Source organism: Gobio gobio (assembly GCF_949357685.1).
Source record: "Gobio gobio genome assembly, chromosome: 3".
NCBI lineage: Eukaryota > Metazoa > Chordata > Actinopteri > Cypriniformes > Gobionidae > Gobio > Gobio gobio.
This window is the reverse complement of record NC_137099.1, coordinates 67,320,405-67,340,186: the sequence shown is the minus strand read 5'-3', so window position 1 is coordinate 67,340,186 and position 19,782 is coordinate 67,320,405. Positions and strand designations below refer to the sequence as shown.

The 19,782-nt window shown below is 37.1% G+C and overlaps 1 protein-coding gene across 1 annotated transcript in view; it reads right to left on the bottom strand.

The window, feature by feature from the left end:
• LOC307123820 (NLR family CARD domain-containing protein 3-like) overlaps positions 1 to 19,782 on the bottom strand; it is a gene marked incomplete at its 3' end in the record, with an annotated part of 63,356 nt that continues 43,574 nt past the window's right edge. Inside the window, exons 2-6 of the mRNA XM_079812539.1 lie at positions 2,703 to 4,489; positions 2,385 to 2,558; positions 1,005 to 1,178; positions 610 to 656; positions 1 to 530 (exon numbers count right to left, since the gene is read on the bottom strand). Coding sequence (XP_079668665.1) covers positions 1 to 530; positions 610 to 656; positions 1,005 to 1,178; positions 2,385 to 2,558; positions 2,703 to 4,429 — 2,652 coding nt within the window. The 5' untranslated portion in view covers positions 4,430 to 4,489. The remainder of the gene's footprint in view (positions 531 to 609; positions 657 to 1,004; positions 1,179 to 2,384; positions 2,559 to 2,702; positions 4,490 to 19,782) is intronic.

The window sequence follows — 19,782 nt, the reverse complement described above, 5'->3', positions numbered from 1 at the left end:
CTAACACAAATATACTGAGCAGTTGGAATAAAAAACCCCAATGCCAACATAAAGGGGTTCAGTGAACTTGGTGTTGAATGTGTATAAGTGTGTGAGTGTGTGTGTGTCAGAGATGCTGTAGAAGGACAGAGTGCCAGCCGACACATCCACATACACTCCTACTCTATTAGATTGTGGTAAAGGTACAGGAATATCAATGCTGATTTTATCATACCAGACAGTGAACCTGCCTTTAATACAGCTCAAAGTCCAGGACTTTTTATTGAGTCCATAATCACAATCATCACTTCTTCCTTTCCTGCTGATTGCTTTATATGTCACTGCTATATCAACCCAGCCGCTCCATTCAGCCTCCCAGTAACAGCGTCCAGTCAGACTCTCTCCACACAGAACCTGTTCATAATTCTCAAACCTCTCTGGATGATCAGGATACGGCTGTGGCTCTTCCACAAGTGTTGCCTTTCTGTTACTCCCAGACAGAATGAGTTTAACATTTGCTGTGTTTGGATCCAGTCTGAGATCACAGGCATCTGAACACAAGAAGAAAAATTAGAGCTGTACTGTCCACAGTTTTTAAGATATATTAAATGCATGTGTTTGAAGACCTACATTTTTGCAGTCCTGGTGTGATCCTGAAATGTTCTCCATGATTCAAACTAGACAAATATACACACACACCAGACATTTAAAAAGTGTCAGAGAAACAGGAGAACCTCATTAACACTAACACAAACAAATCTCTGACATTCACGTTGATCTAATTAATAGCTTATTAATAGCTACAAAGGTATTTATTAAGTATTAAGGTAAAAGTAAAGTATTAAAGTATTAAAGGTAAAAGTATTTAATTTATCATTGCATTATATACAAATTTGGGCAAAAATGGTTGAGAATCTATGTTAGACAAGATAACAATGCAGTGTTTATCTTAATAGTTAAGAGTAAAACCAATCCCTACTATACACAAACACACACAAACAAATGTATCAGACAACCAAACATACTTGAGTATCTGCAGTGAGCAGTTTGGATCATTCAGTTTTTCAGAGAGCAGCTTGACTCCTGACTCTCCTGGGTGATTGTAGCTCAGATCCAGCTCTCTCAGATATGAGGGGTTTGAGCTCAAAGCTGAAGACACATAGCCACAGCCTTCCTCTGTCACCATACAGCCAGACAACCTACAGCAAGATATATATTTGGTTGCATTAGAATTACACATTAAAATTTTGAAATATTTTATATTCTATGGTGATTGCTGAAATCACATCCAAAATAAGAATGAATAATCAAACTTTTTGAATATGGGCAAAGTACCAAACAAGCTATTTTAAAATATTTAAAAAATTTGACAGAATTGACGAGCAATTCACATCAATGTCTAACTTTTATCACTTAAGACCGGCTTTTTTTTGCGCACGAGGCAGTGTGAGTACAGTATGAGGTAAATGTATAGATCCCTAGGGCTCCCTAGCTTTTAGTCGTTTAAATGTCATTTAAACACTTAACTTATATTTAACATTTATTTAATATTTATTTTTCAAGAAGATTGCGGACACCAGATGCCCACACAAACCTGAGCAAGGTGCTTATTAAACATTTATAAAAAATGTTTTACTTGCACCTGTACTGCTCCTACAAGTGAGATGTGATCAAATTATGTGAATTACCTAAGGATTTATTAAAAAATATGTGTACAACTCTTGTGTCGATTAATTATATATATTAAGAATAATTCCACTGATACTAACTTGCCTACTCTATTGTCTGTAAGCTCGAATAAACACATTCAGTGCAGGGCTCAAATCACTCGTACATGCACTGTTGTCTGTGCGAACAAACTGCATAAAAATAATATCACACTGACTGTCCGCGAGCCAGAGCCAAACACAGACAATAGAAGTTCATTCTCAGCTTTAGCGTATAAAGTTGAAATACACAGGACATTAAAAACACTGTCAATAACAAAAAGCACATCCTGCATTATGATTTTAATGTAGAAAACACTACACATACATGATACCAGAACACTGCAGAGATCAAACATGGAAATATTTTTTCTAAAGAATATTATTATTATTATTATTATTAATATATTTCGGAGTTGTTTGGCCACCAGCTAGAATGACTGGTAAGTAATGTTTTTTTTTAAATTCTGAAATATAAAATAACATTACACAAAGTTTCACTTTCCAGCAATGCATGTTGAAAAACACATTATGTTTGAACAGCCCCGGAATAGATGGAATGCAAAATGATTTGTCTTTGTGTAAAAACACCCACGTTTCAAAGTGCTGGGTAGTACCTGATTACATGTAATCTGGATTGTGTAATCAGTCTACAAATTGTAAGTAATCTACCCAGGAATGCACACTCTGTTCACAAACCTCAGTATCTGCAGCCGACAGCTTGGACTCTTCAGCCCATCAGAGAGTAGCTTTACTCCTGAATCCTGCAGGTCATTGTTACTCAGGTCCAGCTCTCTCAGGACAGAGTTTGAGGATCGAAGAGCTGATGACACAATTTCACAGGACTGACTGATCAGATTACAGCCAGCAAGACTGAAAGAGAGTAAAACAATTATTTTCAAATTATTACATTTCAAAATTCAATATAACTTTATTTCATGTTAACATAAATGATAATAATGTTTCAGAAAGGATCATGCTGCTCTGCAGAAATATTTTCTTCTTTCTAACACTCACAGAGCTTTTGTGCAGTTGGTCACAGCTGGTATCAGTCTTCTTCTCCCCTCATCTGACGTGTTGTATTTATTGAGGTCCAGCTCATCCAGCACCTCCTCTGACATCTGAAGCATGTAGGCGATTGATGAGCAGTGAGCAGGAGAGAGTTTCTCCTCCGAGTGTTTGTCTAATTTCACAAACTCCTGAATCTCTCTGGACAGAGTCTGATCTTTCACTTCCAGCAGGCAGAGGAACAGATTGATGGATCTTTCAGTGGAGAGTCCATGTCCATCTTTGATCTTCTCTTTAATGTACTGTGTGGTTCTCCTGATGCTCTCTGAGCTGTTCTCTGTGTGTGTCAGTAGATCCTGTAAGAGTCTCTGATTGGACTCCAGTGAGACGCCCAGCAGGAACCGCAGGAACAAATCCAGCTGTCCATTCTTACAGCCGAGAGCTTTATCAGTTGCATCTCTATGCAGATTATGCATCAGATCACAAAACTGCAATGTATCGACATTTTTCATGACATAATGGTAAAACACATAGAACGCAGCGAGAAACTCCTGAATGCTCAGATGAATGAAGCTGTAGACTTTCCTCTGATGAATCACAGATTCCTCCTTAAAGATCTCAGTGCAAATCCCAGAATACACTGCAGCGTCAGTGACGTCTATGCCGCTCTCTCTCAGGTCCTCCTCATAGAACATCAAATTGCCCTTCATCAGCTGTTTGAAAGCCACTTCAGCAAGTTTCACAATCACTTCTCTGTTGGAATGCAGGAGATTCTCTGGATCTCTCTCTTCATACTTCTGATTCCTCATGTTGATCTGAATCAGCAGGAAGTGGATGTACATTTCAGTCAGAGTTTGAGGGATTTCTGCACTCAGATCTTCTTTCAGGAGCTTTTGAAGCACAGTGGATGAGATCCAGCAGAAGACAGGTATGTGGCACATGATGTGGAGGCTTCTTGCTCTTCTGATGTGTGAGATGATTCTGCTGGCTCGATGCTCGTCACTGATTCTCTTCCTGAAATATTCCTCCTTCTGAGGCTCATTGAATCCCTGAATCTCTGTCAGACGGTTGATGTATTTGGAGGGGATCTGATTGGCTGCTGCTGGTCTGGAGGTGATCCAGATTAGAGCCGAGGGAAGCAGCTCTCCTTTCATGAGGTTTGACATCAACACATCCACTGATGAAGTCTCAGTTACATCAGAAACTTTCTGAGTGTCTGAAAACATCAGTGTGATTCTGCTTTCATCCAGACCACCAAAGATGAACACAACTTTACACTGCTCATAAATCTCTGAGTCCAGATCTTGAAGTTCAGGATGAAAGTCCAGCAGAAGTCTGTGAAGACTGTACTGATGATCTCGGATCAAGTTCAGCTCTCGAAATGGAAGCAGAAACATGAAATCTACATCCTGATTGGCTCTTCCCTCGGCCCAGTCAAGAATGAACTTCTGCACAGAGATGGTTTTTCCAATTCCAGCGATCCCTTTAGTAAGAACAGTCTTGATTTGGTCTTTCTCCTCACGGCCTGGTTCAGATGAGGCTTTAAAGATGTCATTGCAGTAGATTGGAGTGTCTTGTGTTCTGGCTGTTTTCTCCATCTGTAAAATCTCATGTTCTTCATTCACTCCTTCTCTCTCTCCCTCTATGATGTAGAGCTGTGTGTAGATCCTGTTCAGGAGGGCTTCATTCTGCTGCAGTTTGTTTCCCTCAAATAAACTCTCATACTTGTTCTTCATGCTGGTTTTGAGCCGGTCTTTGACTCTCTGTAGTCCATCATTTACTGGTTTCTGCAGGTCTTCAGTCTCCTCCTGCTGTGTGATGTGGGTATGACAAGAGTTCACAGATCTGATCAGGCCATCTCTCTCCTCTCTTCAGAGAAATTAAGAAACAGACAAAGAAAAACATTTTCAATGAAAAACTCAAAACATTCAAACGCTATGTATTTTTTTTCTGTGGAACAGAAAAGAAAATATTTAGCAAAACTATTTTTCCGTGCATCATGCACTATTGAAACCTGGCCAACACTGGAATGTTGCTCTTAATTTTAAAATGTTAGTTCGTTAACTCCTGCATTGTTCTTTATTCTGTGTGAATTATGTGAACACTCCCTTCACTCTGACAGTTAAATATGTGTATAGGTTACGGTTACAGATAAGTGACTGTAGAAAGCATACAACGAAGGAGATGATGAAATACACAGTCTTTAATAACAAACTCAGGAAAAACCTTCACATTCACTTTCAATATAAACAACAACCGACGAGGACAGAACAGAGCAGGGAGAATAAATACACATTGTAAATGAGGACACTAAACAGGAACAGCTGGACAGAGATTATCTAATCAGACACAATAGTAACTAATGAGAACTAATACAGACATGACAGAAACAACTAAACAGAACATAAATGTGACAGTTACCAAGTGATATTTTGATAAATAAAATATGTTAATGACATATATTATCTTAATACTTGTGAATCTATGGTTGAAAAAAATATATTGACAACTGTTAAAAAGCTTCTCAGATATTTTACCAATCGCATCCCGTAACGTCAACACAGATCACATGCCAAGGCAGAAAGGCAAGAAGAAAAAGCAGGTGCACTGAGTAGATGTAGTGAACACGAGCTGTCCCGAGATAAATCAACTTCATCGCAAATTCCTGATGTAATATAGTGTGCGTGAATACAAAGTAATAGTATCAGTTCTTTAAAATACGCAGATTGTTTCATGCTGCGGTTTGGATGCATCTAGAGCTATATTAAAGTGCATTCTCGGGATTATTTACGTAATTCTGCCATCCTGTTATTTCTTGAATGTCTATTATAGTCACTGCAAGAAATGCACACGATGTAAAGTGAAATATGCTAATGTTTCAGAGTGTTAATTTGCAATTGAAGAGTATTTGTTTGTTATGGATTAAATGTTTTCAGGTATCGTTAATGCGTGAAGGGCGCCATCTTGTGGGCATTCATAGAATAGCTGTTCTATTTATTTGCCTAGAACCTGTATAAAAGGCTCTAAATGGTTGTGTTATAATCAGACTTGTAAAATGTCAAAAGTACATTCATGTATATTTCTGTATTTTGTTCCAGAACCAACCCTGTTCAATTTGAATAATCATCAGTAAAATCATTTAAAGAGATTCTGGAGTCTGCAAAGTGAATTTCCTCCACTTGATGTCATTACACAGTTCTGACCGACTGTCTGCAAATCAATTCGAATTAGCGCATAATCAAAACTCAACTATAAAAATGTCTCTCAATAATATTCATGATTAAAAGTTGCATATACACATCTACCATAAATAGTCTAAAATGCTAATCAGTTAAAAAATGTTACATCTCTACGCTATTGTTTTTTGTTGTTAAAATAGCATCTTACTTGGTGTCAGAGGTCACTGCTCCACCACTCAATGAAGGAGGTTGCCTCATAGAGTTGTTACTCTTCAAAGACACACAGCTGAAAACTGCAGATGCTGCTTTCTCTGTCTGATCCTCTCTCTCCTCATGGAGACTCATTTTAGAGGCAGCGCCTCCATCCATCCTCTCTGGAATCAGTGATCTGTTTGAGGAAACACAATACATAAAAGATACAATGAATTTTAACACATTGAAATCTGTAAATTTAAAGAAATACATTTTGGGTGAGCACAAGGTACAGACTCAGTGGAATCAGCCTCACTTTCTGACAGAATGCACAAAATTTTTCAACTAAATATCCAAATAAAACTAAGTACTAAACTAAATTAATCATATAAACTAAATTACTGATCTAATTACTAATCTAATGCCCACATTGTCACTGTATGACAATTGAAATGAGCTAGATGACATCACCATTTTCTCCGGAGCGGCTGTACGGCCGAATAAAATTCAGTTGAATTATTTTCCTGTTTAACACTGTGAAGCTGCTTTGAAACAATCTGCATTGTAAAAAGCGCTATATAAATAAAGTTGACTTGACTTGACTTGACTTTGTGCATACAAAATATGCACAAATGTCAGTGTCTGCGCCACAGGGGGCCCAGCCACTTTGGTCACTGTGCCCCCGAACCACTGGTCAACAATCACCCCGGCACCTCACGCACACTACATCTTCTAGCATTGCAAACTTGACATCGCAGCCTGTTCAGTCAACCAAACATATAAAAACTTTGCTAAATTTGAAATATAAAAACTTCAATTTCAATTGAAAAATTCCTCAATTTAAAGCCCATTGTGGCACATTTTGGCTCAAGATTATTTTTTTTAATCTATATTGGATTGTGCGTGACAAGCATGTGACAAGCTTCGCTTAAATAATAAATAATAGTTTAGCATCTAAATACACAAATATGGAAAAATGTGGTTAATTTGTTTTAACTTATATTTCTTTATTCTTGTTCTGCTTTGAATACGGTTACATTTAAAAGATTTGTTTTGGGGAAAGGGGGGAACTAAAATGTTTTAAAGGCTTGTGTTTATAATTTTTGTCCATTTTAACATTTCGCTTTATGTTGCTGGTATTATTTCTGAATTATTAAATAAAACTAAAAATATGTCTAGTGCGTTTTTTAATCTTACAGCAAAAGATAGTAGGCTATTAATGTTAAAAAATTCTTACTGTCGGTTAACGGTTATATATTAGTATCCAGGTGAGGCGTTAAATATGTCATTGCAGTAGATTGGAGTTTCTTGTGAGTGTTGTGTTCTGGCTGTTTTCTCCATCTGTAAAACCTCATGTTCTTCATTCACTCCTTCTCTCTCTCCCTCTATGATTTAGAGCTGTGTGTAGATCCTGTTTAGGAGGGCTTCATTCTCTTGGAGTTTCAGTCCCTCAAATAATCTCTCATACTTGATCTTCATGCTGGTATAGAGCCGGTCTTTGACTCTCTGTCTGCGGACAGCGTGCCTTCAATTGTGGATGCTGCCTTTAACTTTAGAATTTTTTTGAGCTCTTTAGATTGAATCCACTTTCCTCATTTGAAATCAAATTACATTACATAATAAACTGTATATAGGCTAGGTTGTTTTATTATTTAATTATTTATTCATTAAATTATAAATGTAAGCTAAGCATGATAATTGTGATTTTTTTTATCCGTCATGTATGATAGTTCCTGACAATAGGCTAAAACAAAATTCATTTATGACACCAATTACTACTTTCAGAAAACAGAAGTAACTTGAAGGGATAGTTCACCCAAAAAATTTAATTACCCCATGATGTATATGACTTTCTTCTTTCAGACAAATAAAATCAGACTTATATTAATAAATGTCCTGGCTCTTCCAAGCTTTATAATGGCAGTGAATGGCTGATTTATTTTTAAGTCCATAAAAGTGCAAAAATATCCATTTTCAAAACTTTAAAAACTAAAATAACTAGTTTCCGGCAGACAGCCTACGTAAGTCGACTTACAGCAAAAGAATAACCCCTGACGCGATGTATGACGTATGTCACATGATGTAGGAGTATTGCAAGCTTTCACGCCTCTCGCGGTTCAAGCAAATAGTGCTGGGCAACAAACTCAAGCCTCTCTTCTCTTATATCGAAATCCTTCGCCATTTCTCTTTAAAAAATACTTGTTTTAAATTCTAATTCATGACCAGTGTTTTGTTTTGCTCTATCCTCTGCGCTTTTGCATTCATCAATACGCCATGCATCATGCGTCAGGTCAGGGGTTACTCTTTTGCCGTAAATCGATGCCTACAGTCGTTTGTCAGAAGCTAGTTATTTTAGTTTACAAAGTTTTAAATATGGATATTTTTCTCACACAAATGCATCGCTTCGCGTCAGAATGGATGGATAGATGCACTTTTATGATGGATAGCCAGGACATGTTTTAAAATATCTCTGATTGTGTTTGTCTAAAAGAAGAATGTCATAAACACCTAGGATGACTTGAGGGAGAGTAAATCATGGGGTAATTTTCATTTTTGGGTGAACTATCCCTTTAAAATGTTATCTGTGCATTGTACTTTTCAGAATTACCAGTGTATAAAACTACAAGTTTCGTGTTTGTGTTTTTCCCCGGTTTTATCCGTTGCAACCAGTTTGGAAAATTGCGTTATCTACACTAGTAACGGAGAGTGTGTAGACTCAGTTTGTGTAAATCCACTTGGGGTTCAGAGTATTTATTTTTTCCCACATTCATTTCTAACATGTCTAGTACAATTATGTGTTTTTTTCCCTCATTAATACAGTGTATACTTTTTTCTTGATTTACCCTGAGAAAATGGAAGTGAAACATGACAACATGCTAGACTGGGTAAACCCCGCCTGATCTGCCAGCGATTTGATTTCGCCCTGCAACTCAGTCTGGAACTTTTGCGGGAACAAATCACAGACTGGCTTATCCACCTGGCGCGCTATTGGCAGGTTGAACATGATGGCGGATAGAGAAGCGATGGGTCTATGCCCGTTGATCACACCTCTTGTGGTCTGATTGGTTGAAGGACTATTCATTAATTTGAAGTCATTTGAATTATGCTCGTTGATCACGCCTCTTGTGCAGTAGAAAATACAGAGCAGATTCCCCAGACCAATGTTAAATCTTAAATTGAGCTTGGTCTGGTGATAGCCAGACAAACTACAATGCTCTGTCTGATGTGATACTGTAGTAGACGGCTGCATGGTTATAATTATTTTCCTAATATTATCAATCTTACACGTAAAGAAGTTCATAAAGTCATTACTGCTGTGCTGTTTACAAACATCAGAAGTTTTTGGTTAATTTAGCCAATTTTAATTTTAGTTAATGTATCGAATAAATACCCCAGCCAGCACAGTCATGTGGGGCCCATATGGGCGTCACCTGGGCTGTCTAACTGGGGCCCAGCCAGTTTTGTCCTCAGTTTCCATGTAGGCCCCACATGGGCTAGCCCAGATGAACTGAACACTGCTCAGTGTGCACACTACAGGCTGTTAAATGTAACTGAATCAGTGTTGGAGTTAATGAGATAATTAAGTGATTAATAGAGTAATGACTGAATATTACTGAAGACTCCTGATGATAACAAGCAGAATCACTGAAGGACAGAGAAACACAACAGACTTCAAACACAACTTCACAAAAGCATTATCAGCTTCCCTTTTTACCTATTAGATTGACTTTCTGTTATCTTAGTTTTTATTGATAATTCCCACTGAGCAAAGGTGTACGTTGAAAAGACGTCCACTGAGGAGCCAGAATGAAAGTTTTTATGACGTCTGTTTTTGACGTGTTCTGCATGTCTGATATAGACGTTCATGGAACCTCAAGGTTAAAAACTAGTTCGAATGTGCTCATTGTGGACATATTTCCCATTTGTAATTGCAAAGCAACTCACAGACAGTGTGTATTTGTCCAGAAATCATGAAAATAAAAGAAACTTAGCTCACACCTTTGGACACTTTAGACAATGTAGCATCTGTAATTCACACATCTTTGGATCGTGAGAGAATCGTGGGATTCAATCCAGGATCTTCTTGCTGTGAGGAGACAGTGTTTCCCACTGAGACACTGGTGCTGCCCTTAATCACAGACATAAGACACACTTTGACTATTTCTGTCAGACGTCTACAGAAGCTCTTACTGAGAATTAACAAAGATTTAGATGTTGATATTTATGGTGAATTTGAAGTCACCATTGTGGTGGGAAGTGTTTGCTTTAGTTGGGCTCTTGGTCCCCGTATTTGTGTAAGCTTTTCTTTGGATGTTATAACTGTGTGTGTGAAACACAATACTTATGGCTGAGAAAGCAAAGATAAAGTGACTTCAGGTGTTGTCAGCTCCTTGTTAATGACTAAATCATCAGAAGTCTAGAATCTGATGTTGTACTTTTGAGTTTTAGGTTCTTGTTCGGCAAATAATAACTTGTTTATATACTATAACCTTGTGAATCTGCTGTATTGACACCAATAGCAATAAACAAATCACTCATCCTGAAAGATGATAAAAAAGCAGGTGCACATTGTTTTGAGAAAATTTTTCTCATAGTCACACGCAGACATCAAGATTTTGCATATGATTCACAACAACGGTGACAATCAAGCATGAGTTTTGTACTTTGAAGCTACCCATCATGCATTGCAGCATGAAGTTTTTTTTGTTATGATTGTCACCGTTGTTGTGAATCATATGCAAAATCTTGATGTCTGCGTGTGACTATGTGAAATATTTTCTCAAAACAATGTGCACATGCTGTTTTATCATCTTTCAGGATAAGTGATTATTTTATTGCTATTAGTCCCGATACAGTGGATTCACAAGGTTATAGTATATAAACAAATTATTCTTTGCCAAACAAGAACACAAAACTCAAAAGCATAAAATCAGATTCTAGACTTCTGATGATTTAGTCATCCACAAGGAGCTGACAACACCTGAAGTCGCTTTATCTTTGCTTTCTCAGCCATAACTATTGTGTTTCTCATTCACAGTTACAGCAGCCAAAGAAAAGCTAACACAAGTACAGGGACCAAGAGCCCAACTAAAGCAAACGCTTCCCACCACAATGGTGACTTCAAATGAAACATAAACATCAACATCTAAACCTCTGTTAATTCTCAGTAAGAGCTTCTGTAGACGTCTGACAGAAATAGTCAAAGTGTGTCTTATGTCTGTGATTAAGGGCAGCACCAGTGTCTCAGTGGGAAACACTGTCTCCTCACAGCAAGAAGATCCTGGATTGAATCCCACGATTCTCTCACGATCCAAAGATGTGTGAATTACAGATGATACGTTTTCTAAAGTGTCTAAAGGTGTGAGCTAAGTTTCTTTTATTTTCATGATTTCTGGACAAACACACACTCTCTGTGAGTTGCTTTGCAATTACAAATGGAAAATATGTCCACAATTTGAACTAGTTTTTAACCTTGAGGTTCCATGAACGTCTATATCGGACATGCAGAGCACGTCAAAAACAGACGTCATAAAAACTTTCATTCTGGCTCCTCAGTGGACGTCTTTTCAACGTACACCTTTGCTCAGTGGGAATTATCAATAAAAACTAAGATAACAGAAAGTCAATCTAATAGGTAAAAAGGGAAGCTGATAATGCTTTTGTGTAGTTGTGTCTGAAGTCTGTTGTGTTTCTCTGTCCTTCAGTGATTCTGCTTGTTATCATCAGGAGTCTTCAGTAATATTCAGTCATTACTCTATTAATCACTTAATTATCTCATTAACTCCAACACTGATTCAGTTACATTTAACAGCCTGTAGTGTGCACACTGAGCAGTGTTCAGTTCATCTGGGCTAGCCCATGTGGGGCCTACATGGAAACTGAGGACAAAACTGGCTGGGCCCCAGTTAGACAGCCCAGGTGACGCCCATATGGGCCCCACATGACTGTGCTGGCTGGGACCTAGGGTTGTGTTTGTTCTCTTCTAAGATAGTCAAAAAATAAGCAGATCTAGCAGTTTTTACGGCCTTTCTGTATGCGATCATGCTCTCTTTCCACAAAATGCGAAAACCCTCCAGTTTTGTTTCTCTTGAGGGCCTGTGTGTGTGTGTGTGTGTGTGTGTGTGTAACATGTTATCTGGTAAAATAAATAAAAAAATATCCAAGGCAAATTAAAATATTTTGTAAATAAAGTACAATTATTAACTTTTTCATATAAAATAATGGCATTTTTAACAATTAAAACTATACTATTTTTTTGAGTTTGACAACAAACACAGTAGAACACAGCTTAGTTCAGAACATAATAATAAATAATAATTTTGGAACACTGATTCTCTGTCATTATTCACCTCTTTCTCATGGTTTCTCAATAAAATTAATACAAGTATAGAATATAATATCGTAGTTTTCTAATAGGGGCTCACTGTGACAACATGCCCCGCCTGCACAACAGGGATTAACCTGGCTCATGTCTTCTGCTGTTAGATCAGCATTAAACAACAATCTCAACTGTTCAATAACACATATACGATTACATTACTATCAGATTTGTCGAGTTTTAAATAAACACAAAAAACAGAGATGAAAAATAAACACATGTGGCACATTTGTTTCTCGATATACTGTTGATTAACTAGTAAATACACTAAGTTTCGTCATTCTGGCATGTGTGGAAAGTTTTAAACCATGTATGTTACAACTAATCCTGTGTTAGGTTGTGCCCCGTACAAATAATTTAGATCAAACATAATCTAAATTAGATTATGTTTGAATTTAACGTTTTAATAAAAAATAAAAAAAAAGTTCAACATGCAGGAAGTCTAAACAATCAGGAAATAACGGTAAAATAACAGTGTGTAGCTTGACATAAATTATGCATTTATAGACTAAGTAGCCCTAGGCACAAACATTAAAAAAAAATTAAATAAGGAACTTATGTGATGTTATTTTAGGTTGTGGTTAATATAAATGTTGAAAATGTCATCTGTCGAGGATTCCACTTCCACTGTCAGTTTGAAGAGGTGAATTAAGCTCCGCACAAGCAGAGTCGGCTGCGTTGGGTTTTTATTTTGTTTGTTTTTTTGTTGTTGTTTTTTTGTTAACATTTTATATAGCTGGTTGCTACTTCTGATATATCTTAAAGTACCAGAATTATCTCTGCGGTTGATTTATGTAGAAATAAAATAATAAATGTGCCACAAAACATAATTTAACAGTAGCTAAATAACAAATAAGTCTAAGAAGTCTGAATTTTAATTTGTTCATAGTCTTCCACGCCATATTCTCTTAACTCAAAGGTAAAGTCGTCTGCTTTCATCTCTTATTAAAATCTGTCTGCTCGTTCTCTGTCCAGAAGATGGAGCTAAATGATCATAAAATCATCTAATCCTAATCCATTTTGAAAGTTCATAGAAAAACTTCTGTGTGCTAAAACAGTTACACCCTCTAATCTCTAACAGTACTATTCATATTGTCATCAGTTATTCACATGAACAACAAATAAATGTATCTGCATTCTAATTACAGTTATTCAATCAATGATGAAACTGACAGTAACAGACTGAACTGTGTTGTGTCAGGCTGCTCATTTCAATAAGGTTACACTCAATCTTCTTGGGACAAATTTTTGGGTAAAAAACGAGCCAAAACTTTACAGTAAACAAATAGGAACTGAATCTGGAGGAACCGGTTTATTGCCTTATCATTCACACTCCACAAACCAGATCTCATGATAACATGGTTTTACCGCCCTCCTGTTATGCTTTTATAACTACTCTAAATCCTCAATAGCAAAATAAAGCTGTAGCAGTCAGATATCACCAAATACCCAAATACCCAAATACAAACACCCAAGTCAGTGTTTGTAACCCCTGATCAATTCCCACACCCTTTAAGCCCTTCTTACAGAGCAATTTACATATAGTGAGTTTGTGTCAGAAAATTTGTATTTGTTACTTTTTTAGTCTGAGAATAGGCCAACATACAGTGCCATATAATATAACAAACTGTAATGTACTTACATACATAAATATTGTCTGCAATTTCTAAATAGAGCATAGAATATGCAACAAAAAAACAACAACTTTACAGTTGTTGTTAGCCCAAGCTGTAAAAACAGCACATTCTAGTGTTTAGGAGAAAAAGATGAATCAATCACCATCTACAACTGAGACTCTGGTTCAAAGGAAGTTCACTGAGAAGATCCACAGAGCTCAAATGATGTACCTTAAAGGGTCATGAAACCCCAAAACACATTGTGTGCCTTCGGAGTGTGTGATTGGCTGCGGGCACAATTCTACTTTTTTTTTATACTAAAAAGAAAAACTAAGAACATAATTAACATTGCTTTATAGTCTGAAAATGTAACTATATCAAAATAAACAGCAAATGTTTGAACAAAATGTATATAAACCAGTTATTTTTAAATGCACCAGTGCATTTACAGACATCTTTTGTTTTTTATATGCATAAGAACAAGAACAAAGAAACAAAGTACAAAAATAAAATGGTTGAATAAATACAAGAAAACATACAATAAAACAAAGATACAAATGAAATATGGTGCTTTAATCTCAGGAAAGGTCTACTAACATTACTGTTCGGGTAATGGCCTACAAAAGACATCTAATAAAGTAATCAAATATAAAATACTGCATAGTTTTCACTGTACAAATTGATAGATTAATGCTTTTTAAAGTGCTCTGTTTTACATTTGTGACGCCTTCTTCACCTCCCTTCCCCTCTGAGCGTCTACTAAATGACTAAATGTAAATGTAAATTTAAATAAATTCAAGTAAATATTTTATGTGGGGTTTGGCTGACAAAAACAGACATCTAGCTTTTGCAGCACGATGCGACCAAAGTTATATGCAATTCTGTCAGGTCCACTAAAGTCAAAAAACACAATAGACAAACATTTAGTACAATTTTTTAATTGCATATTTTGTAAAGATTTAGATTTGGCGGTATGGCTCTGTTCTAAATTCCCCATCCTTTCATGAGCTCCATGAAAAGCCAAGACAGGGAACAGCAGCAAATTCTGGGGACGACCTCCCATTTAACTGGGAGGGCAGAGCAAATCCCCCATTTAGAACAGAGCATGCATCAATGACAACAGAATGAAATGATTAAGTTAGCAATTTAAGGAGGAGCTGGGGAGGAGGTGGGTTGCAAAGCAGCGTGCAGCAGAAGCGTCCAAGCAGGCAGATTGAAGTGAAGCTATGCTTAAGTAAGCCGCCCTGTTTGAGAGAAGCCAATTGAGAGCATAGGATCAGCTGAAACAGATCAGCTGAAAGAGGGGCGGAGTTAGAATTTCCCAATCAGCTGATAGCGGAGCTTGACTACGTGGCCTGCCAGAACTAACGCTGGCGCTTGATTTCTGTCAGGTCCACTAAAGTCAAAAAACACAATAGACAAACATTTAGTACAATTTTTTAATTGCATATTTTGTAAAGATTTAGATTTGGCGGTATGGCTCTGTTCCAAATTCCCCATCCTTTCATGAGCTCCATGAAAAGCCAAGACAGGGAACAGCAGCAGATTCTGGGGACGACCTCCCATTTAACTGGGAGGGCAGAGCAAATCCCCCAACAGACCATACCAGGCAATCCTCCCTGGCTCTTCCAGCTGATTGAAGAGACAGCAGAGGATACGAAGATGAGAAAATGTAATCTATGTGAAGCTAGCACGAGGAATGTAGCTACAGTTAATGATACGAGTAAATAAATAGTAAATAGACGATATGGCACTGTTCTTAATTTCCCTTCGTTATCATGGTGAGCTCCATGAAATCAAAAACAGGGAACAGCAGCAGCTTCTAGGGGCAATCCTCCTATTTAATAGACTGGAAAGTAGCGAAAATCCCCCCAACAGACCATACCGGGCAATCCTCCCTGGCTCTTCCTTCTAATCGAAGAGCCACGGAGGATCCAAGAAATAAAAAAGCGTCCCGAGAAGGTCGTCTAACTGATTTTAATTGTAAGATCTAATCGATCTACGTGAAGCTAGCATGATGAATGTAACCAGCTAATAATATAAGTAATTTAAATTTATATATGGAGTAGCACTCATAGGTTTCTAATGGATGGCTCACGCATCGGGCCAAATATAACGATCATAAGCGCTGAAGACACATCGCTTCATGGCCTCAATGTAGAGACTGGAGTTGCAGTTGCAGGAAGCTGCAGTTGTAGCAGCCTCTATGCACGAGAATGAGCTGTATAATGCTCTGAGTGAAGCTTGCGGTAGGCATAGCAGGCGGAGACAGGAAGCAAACTAGACTCTGGGCACAAGCTTTCCCTCCTCCAAGACAAATAATGGATCCTGTTGAACAGCTTGTGGATTGCTCCTCAGGTAGGCTAACATAGATGACAAAGCAGAGTCAGATTCAGAGATAAAACGCCGTTCATCCCCTTATCCTATCAGTTTAGTGTGTTTAGGATTATGCTGAAGTGCTAGGAATAAATTGATACATAAGAAATGTGAGGTCATGTGACCGCGAGTAAAACGTATTAGCAATATATCAGGTTTAAACTACCGCTTTAATAATATCAAATTCCCATAGTGCCTATAGCTTTGAGGAAAAGCTTATTATTTAGGGTGAGTCTAAGGGTGAAAGAGTAATCGGTGCAAGTTGATACACCAGAAAAATAGTGTAGTGGTAATCTTAATCAAATCTGAAAAGTACCTCCAAAGTTCTACTCTAAAGTTAGTTATAACTTTAAGAACAAGTGTGTTTCCAATAGCACCTACAGTTTTAAAACGAGCACGTTTCCAAACTCTACTATAGCTAACGATATCGCTTTAAGACAAGCCCATTTCCAACATCTATAGCTTGAGAAAACGTAGTTTTCCAGTAGCTATATCGCTTTAAGACAAGCATGTTCCTGACACCATAGCTTTAACAACAAGCTATTTCCAATATACTTATAGTTTTACCAAGCATGTTCCCAATATCACTATAACTATAACAAGCACTTCCAATATTACAGCTTTAAGAACACACATATCCCAATATTAACTATAGCTTTAAGAACAAGCATTTCCAATATTAATTATAGCTTTAAGACCAAGCATTTCCAATATTAATTATAGATTTAATAACAAGCACTTCCGATATTACCGTAGCTTCAAGAACAAGCATTTCCGATATTAATTATAGCTTCAAAAACAAGCACTTCCAATATTAATTATAACCTTAATAAGAAGCACTTCCAATTTTAATTATAGCTTTAATAACAAGCACTTCCGATATTAACTATAGCTTTAAGAACGAGCATTTCCAATATTAATTATAGCTTTAATGACGAGCACTTCTGATATTAACTATAGCTTTAAGAACAAGCTTTTCCCATATTAATTACAGCTTTAATAACAGGCATTTCCGATGTTAACTATAGCTTTAAGACAAGCATTCCCAATATTAATTATAGCTTTAAGAACGAGCATTCCCAATATTAATTATAGCTTTAAGACAAGCATTCCCAATATTAAGTATAGCTTTTAAGAATGAGCACTTTGAAAATTAATATAGCTTTAAAAGACAAGCACTTCCGATATTAATTATAGCTTTACAAATGAGCACTTTCAATATTATATTAATTATAGCTTTAAGAACAAGCATTTCCAATATTAACTATAGCTTTAAGAATGAGCACTTCCAATATTATAGCTTTAAGAACGAGCACTTCCAATATTATAGCTTTAAGAACGAGTGCGTTCCCGATTTCAACTATAGCGTAAGACAATATTTCTAATAGCAACTTTAGCTTTAAGAATGAGCACTTTCAATATTATAGCTTTAAGACAAGCGCTTCCGATATTAGTTATAGCTTTAAGACAAGCACTTCCGATATTAGCTATAACTTTAATAACAAGCATTTCCAATATAAGTATAGCTTTAAGGCAAGCACTCAATATTAGATATAGCTTTAAGAACGAGCACTTCCAATATTAATAATAGCTTTAAGACAAATGTGTTCCCAATCTCAACTATAGTTTAGACAATTTCCCATATCAACTTTAGCTTAAAATGAGTTACAATTCACAAATACCAACTATAGAGACAAGAACAATATCCATAAGCCTAGCATTTTACTGAAAACGACTAAGCTTAAGCAATGCAGATACCATTGGCAATTACGTTGCCAATGACCTGATAATTTTAACAGAGTTAAAAATAAACTTAGCTTCGTGAAGACGGATGAATGAGTGTGAAATTGCCAGCTGAGACATAGGCTTGATATACTTAATTTGTGGAGTGCAGATTTCTCTGAAATGGTTCTTGAGTCAGTCACATAACATATTAGTATACCTTCAGAGAGTCCATGAAAATAATGCAGAGATGCAAACTCCAAATTAGACAGTTTGTGAACCATGCGACGAAAACGCGAGTTTACGTTTACAACCTGAATGAATGTGAGGTGAACCGTGTGGGGGCGAATTGCTCTCGCTATATTTCGCTCTACTCAATTCCTTGTGATATGATTCTGTTTTGCTTGCCGAATTCCACATTGAATTAGCTCCTGACAAATCTTGTTTTAAGCAAAACATGCATTTGAGCAGTGAGTGATTTTAACTAATAAATACCTCTCTGACGACCACCTCTCAGGATCACGTTCATGACGATAGGCCGCCACCCATCGCTGCAAACACGCTGCAATGGAGCACGTATCCCAGAGCCCGAGACACAAAACCCAGTAAAACGTTTGCCAAATGATAAAATAACAGGCTCAGCAAGTGGGGTTGCTTCGTTGAGGAAATAGCTTGTAACGTTAGACTTGAACCGCCATACTCGGGTAAGCTGGGAAAAATAAATAAATAAATCATTCGTACGTACGAGACAGCAGTTAGTCTAGTAATAAGCTGACGAAAGTATCCAACACATGGTCATAATTGTTACTGCTCCCATAGTTATGAAATAGTACATGTCCTGGTATAATTCTGATGAAAATGCAGCTGCAGCTCACGTTCGTCTTACGCAAGTATGTAAATATCGAATACATATTTGCCAAAATAATGCTCACATTGCGTGATTGAATCATTAGCCAACACATAGCCTACTTATCTCACTCAAAACGAACATAGAATTGCTGTAGCTCCGTTTGATACATGAATACAACGTGAAAGGCAATTGCACTTTAAAAAGCCTTGTGTATGGTTTGGTGATTTGATAAAGCAGACTGCACAAAATGCATAGATGATAAAGCATAGGAAAACCATAAATTCTTATCCTGATCGCAAAGCAGCGTGCAGCAGAAGCGTCCAAGCAGGCAGATTGAAGTGAAGCTATGCTTAAGTAAGCCGCCCTGTTTGAGAGAAGCCAATTGAGAGCATAGGATCAGCTGAAACAGATCAGCTGAAAGAGGGGCGGAGTTAGAATTTCCCAATCAGCTGATAGCGGAGCTTGACTACGTGGCCTGCCAGAACTAACGCTGGCGCTTGATTGAAAATAGTAAAAAGTGCTCATCTTTTGGATGGTCATCTTTTGCCTGAAAACGTTTATTTACAGATATTACCAAATATTACTATTGTACAAAGCGGGTTGAAAATCTGCAAACCCTTTAATAATTTTGAAGGACAGCATTATTTTGTCTGTTTAACTGAACACGACTTTAAACACATGACATCTATAGAGCTTGACATATTTCTTTGTTGCCAGAAGATGCACTTCAGTGAGTCACAGTCATCTCTGGCTGGATTTTTTAATTGTAACATTG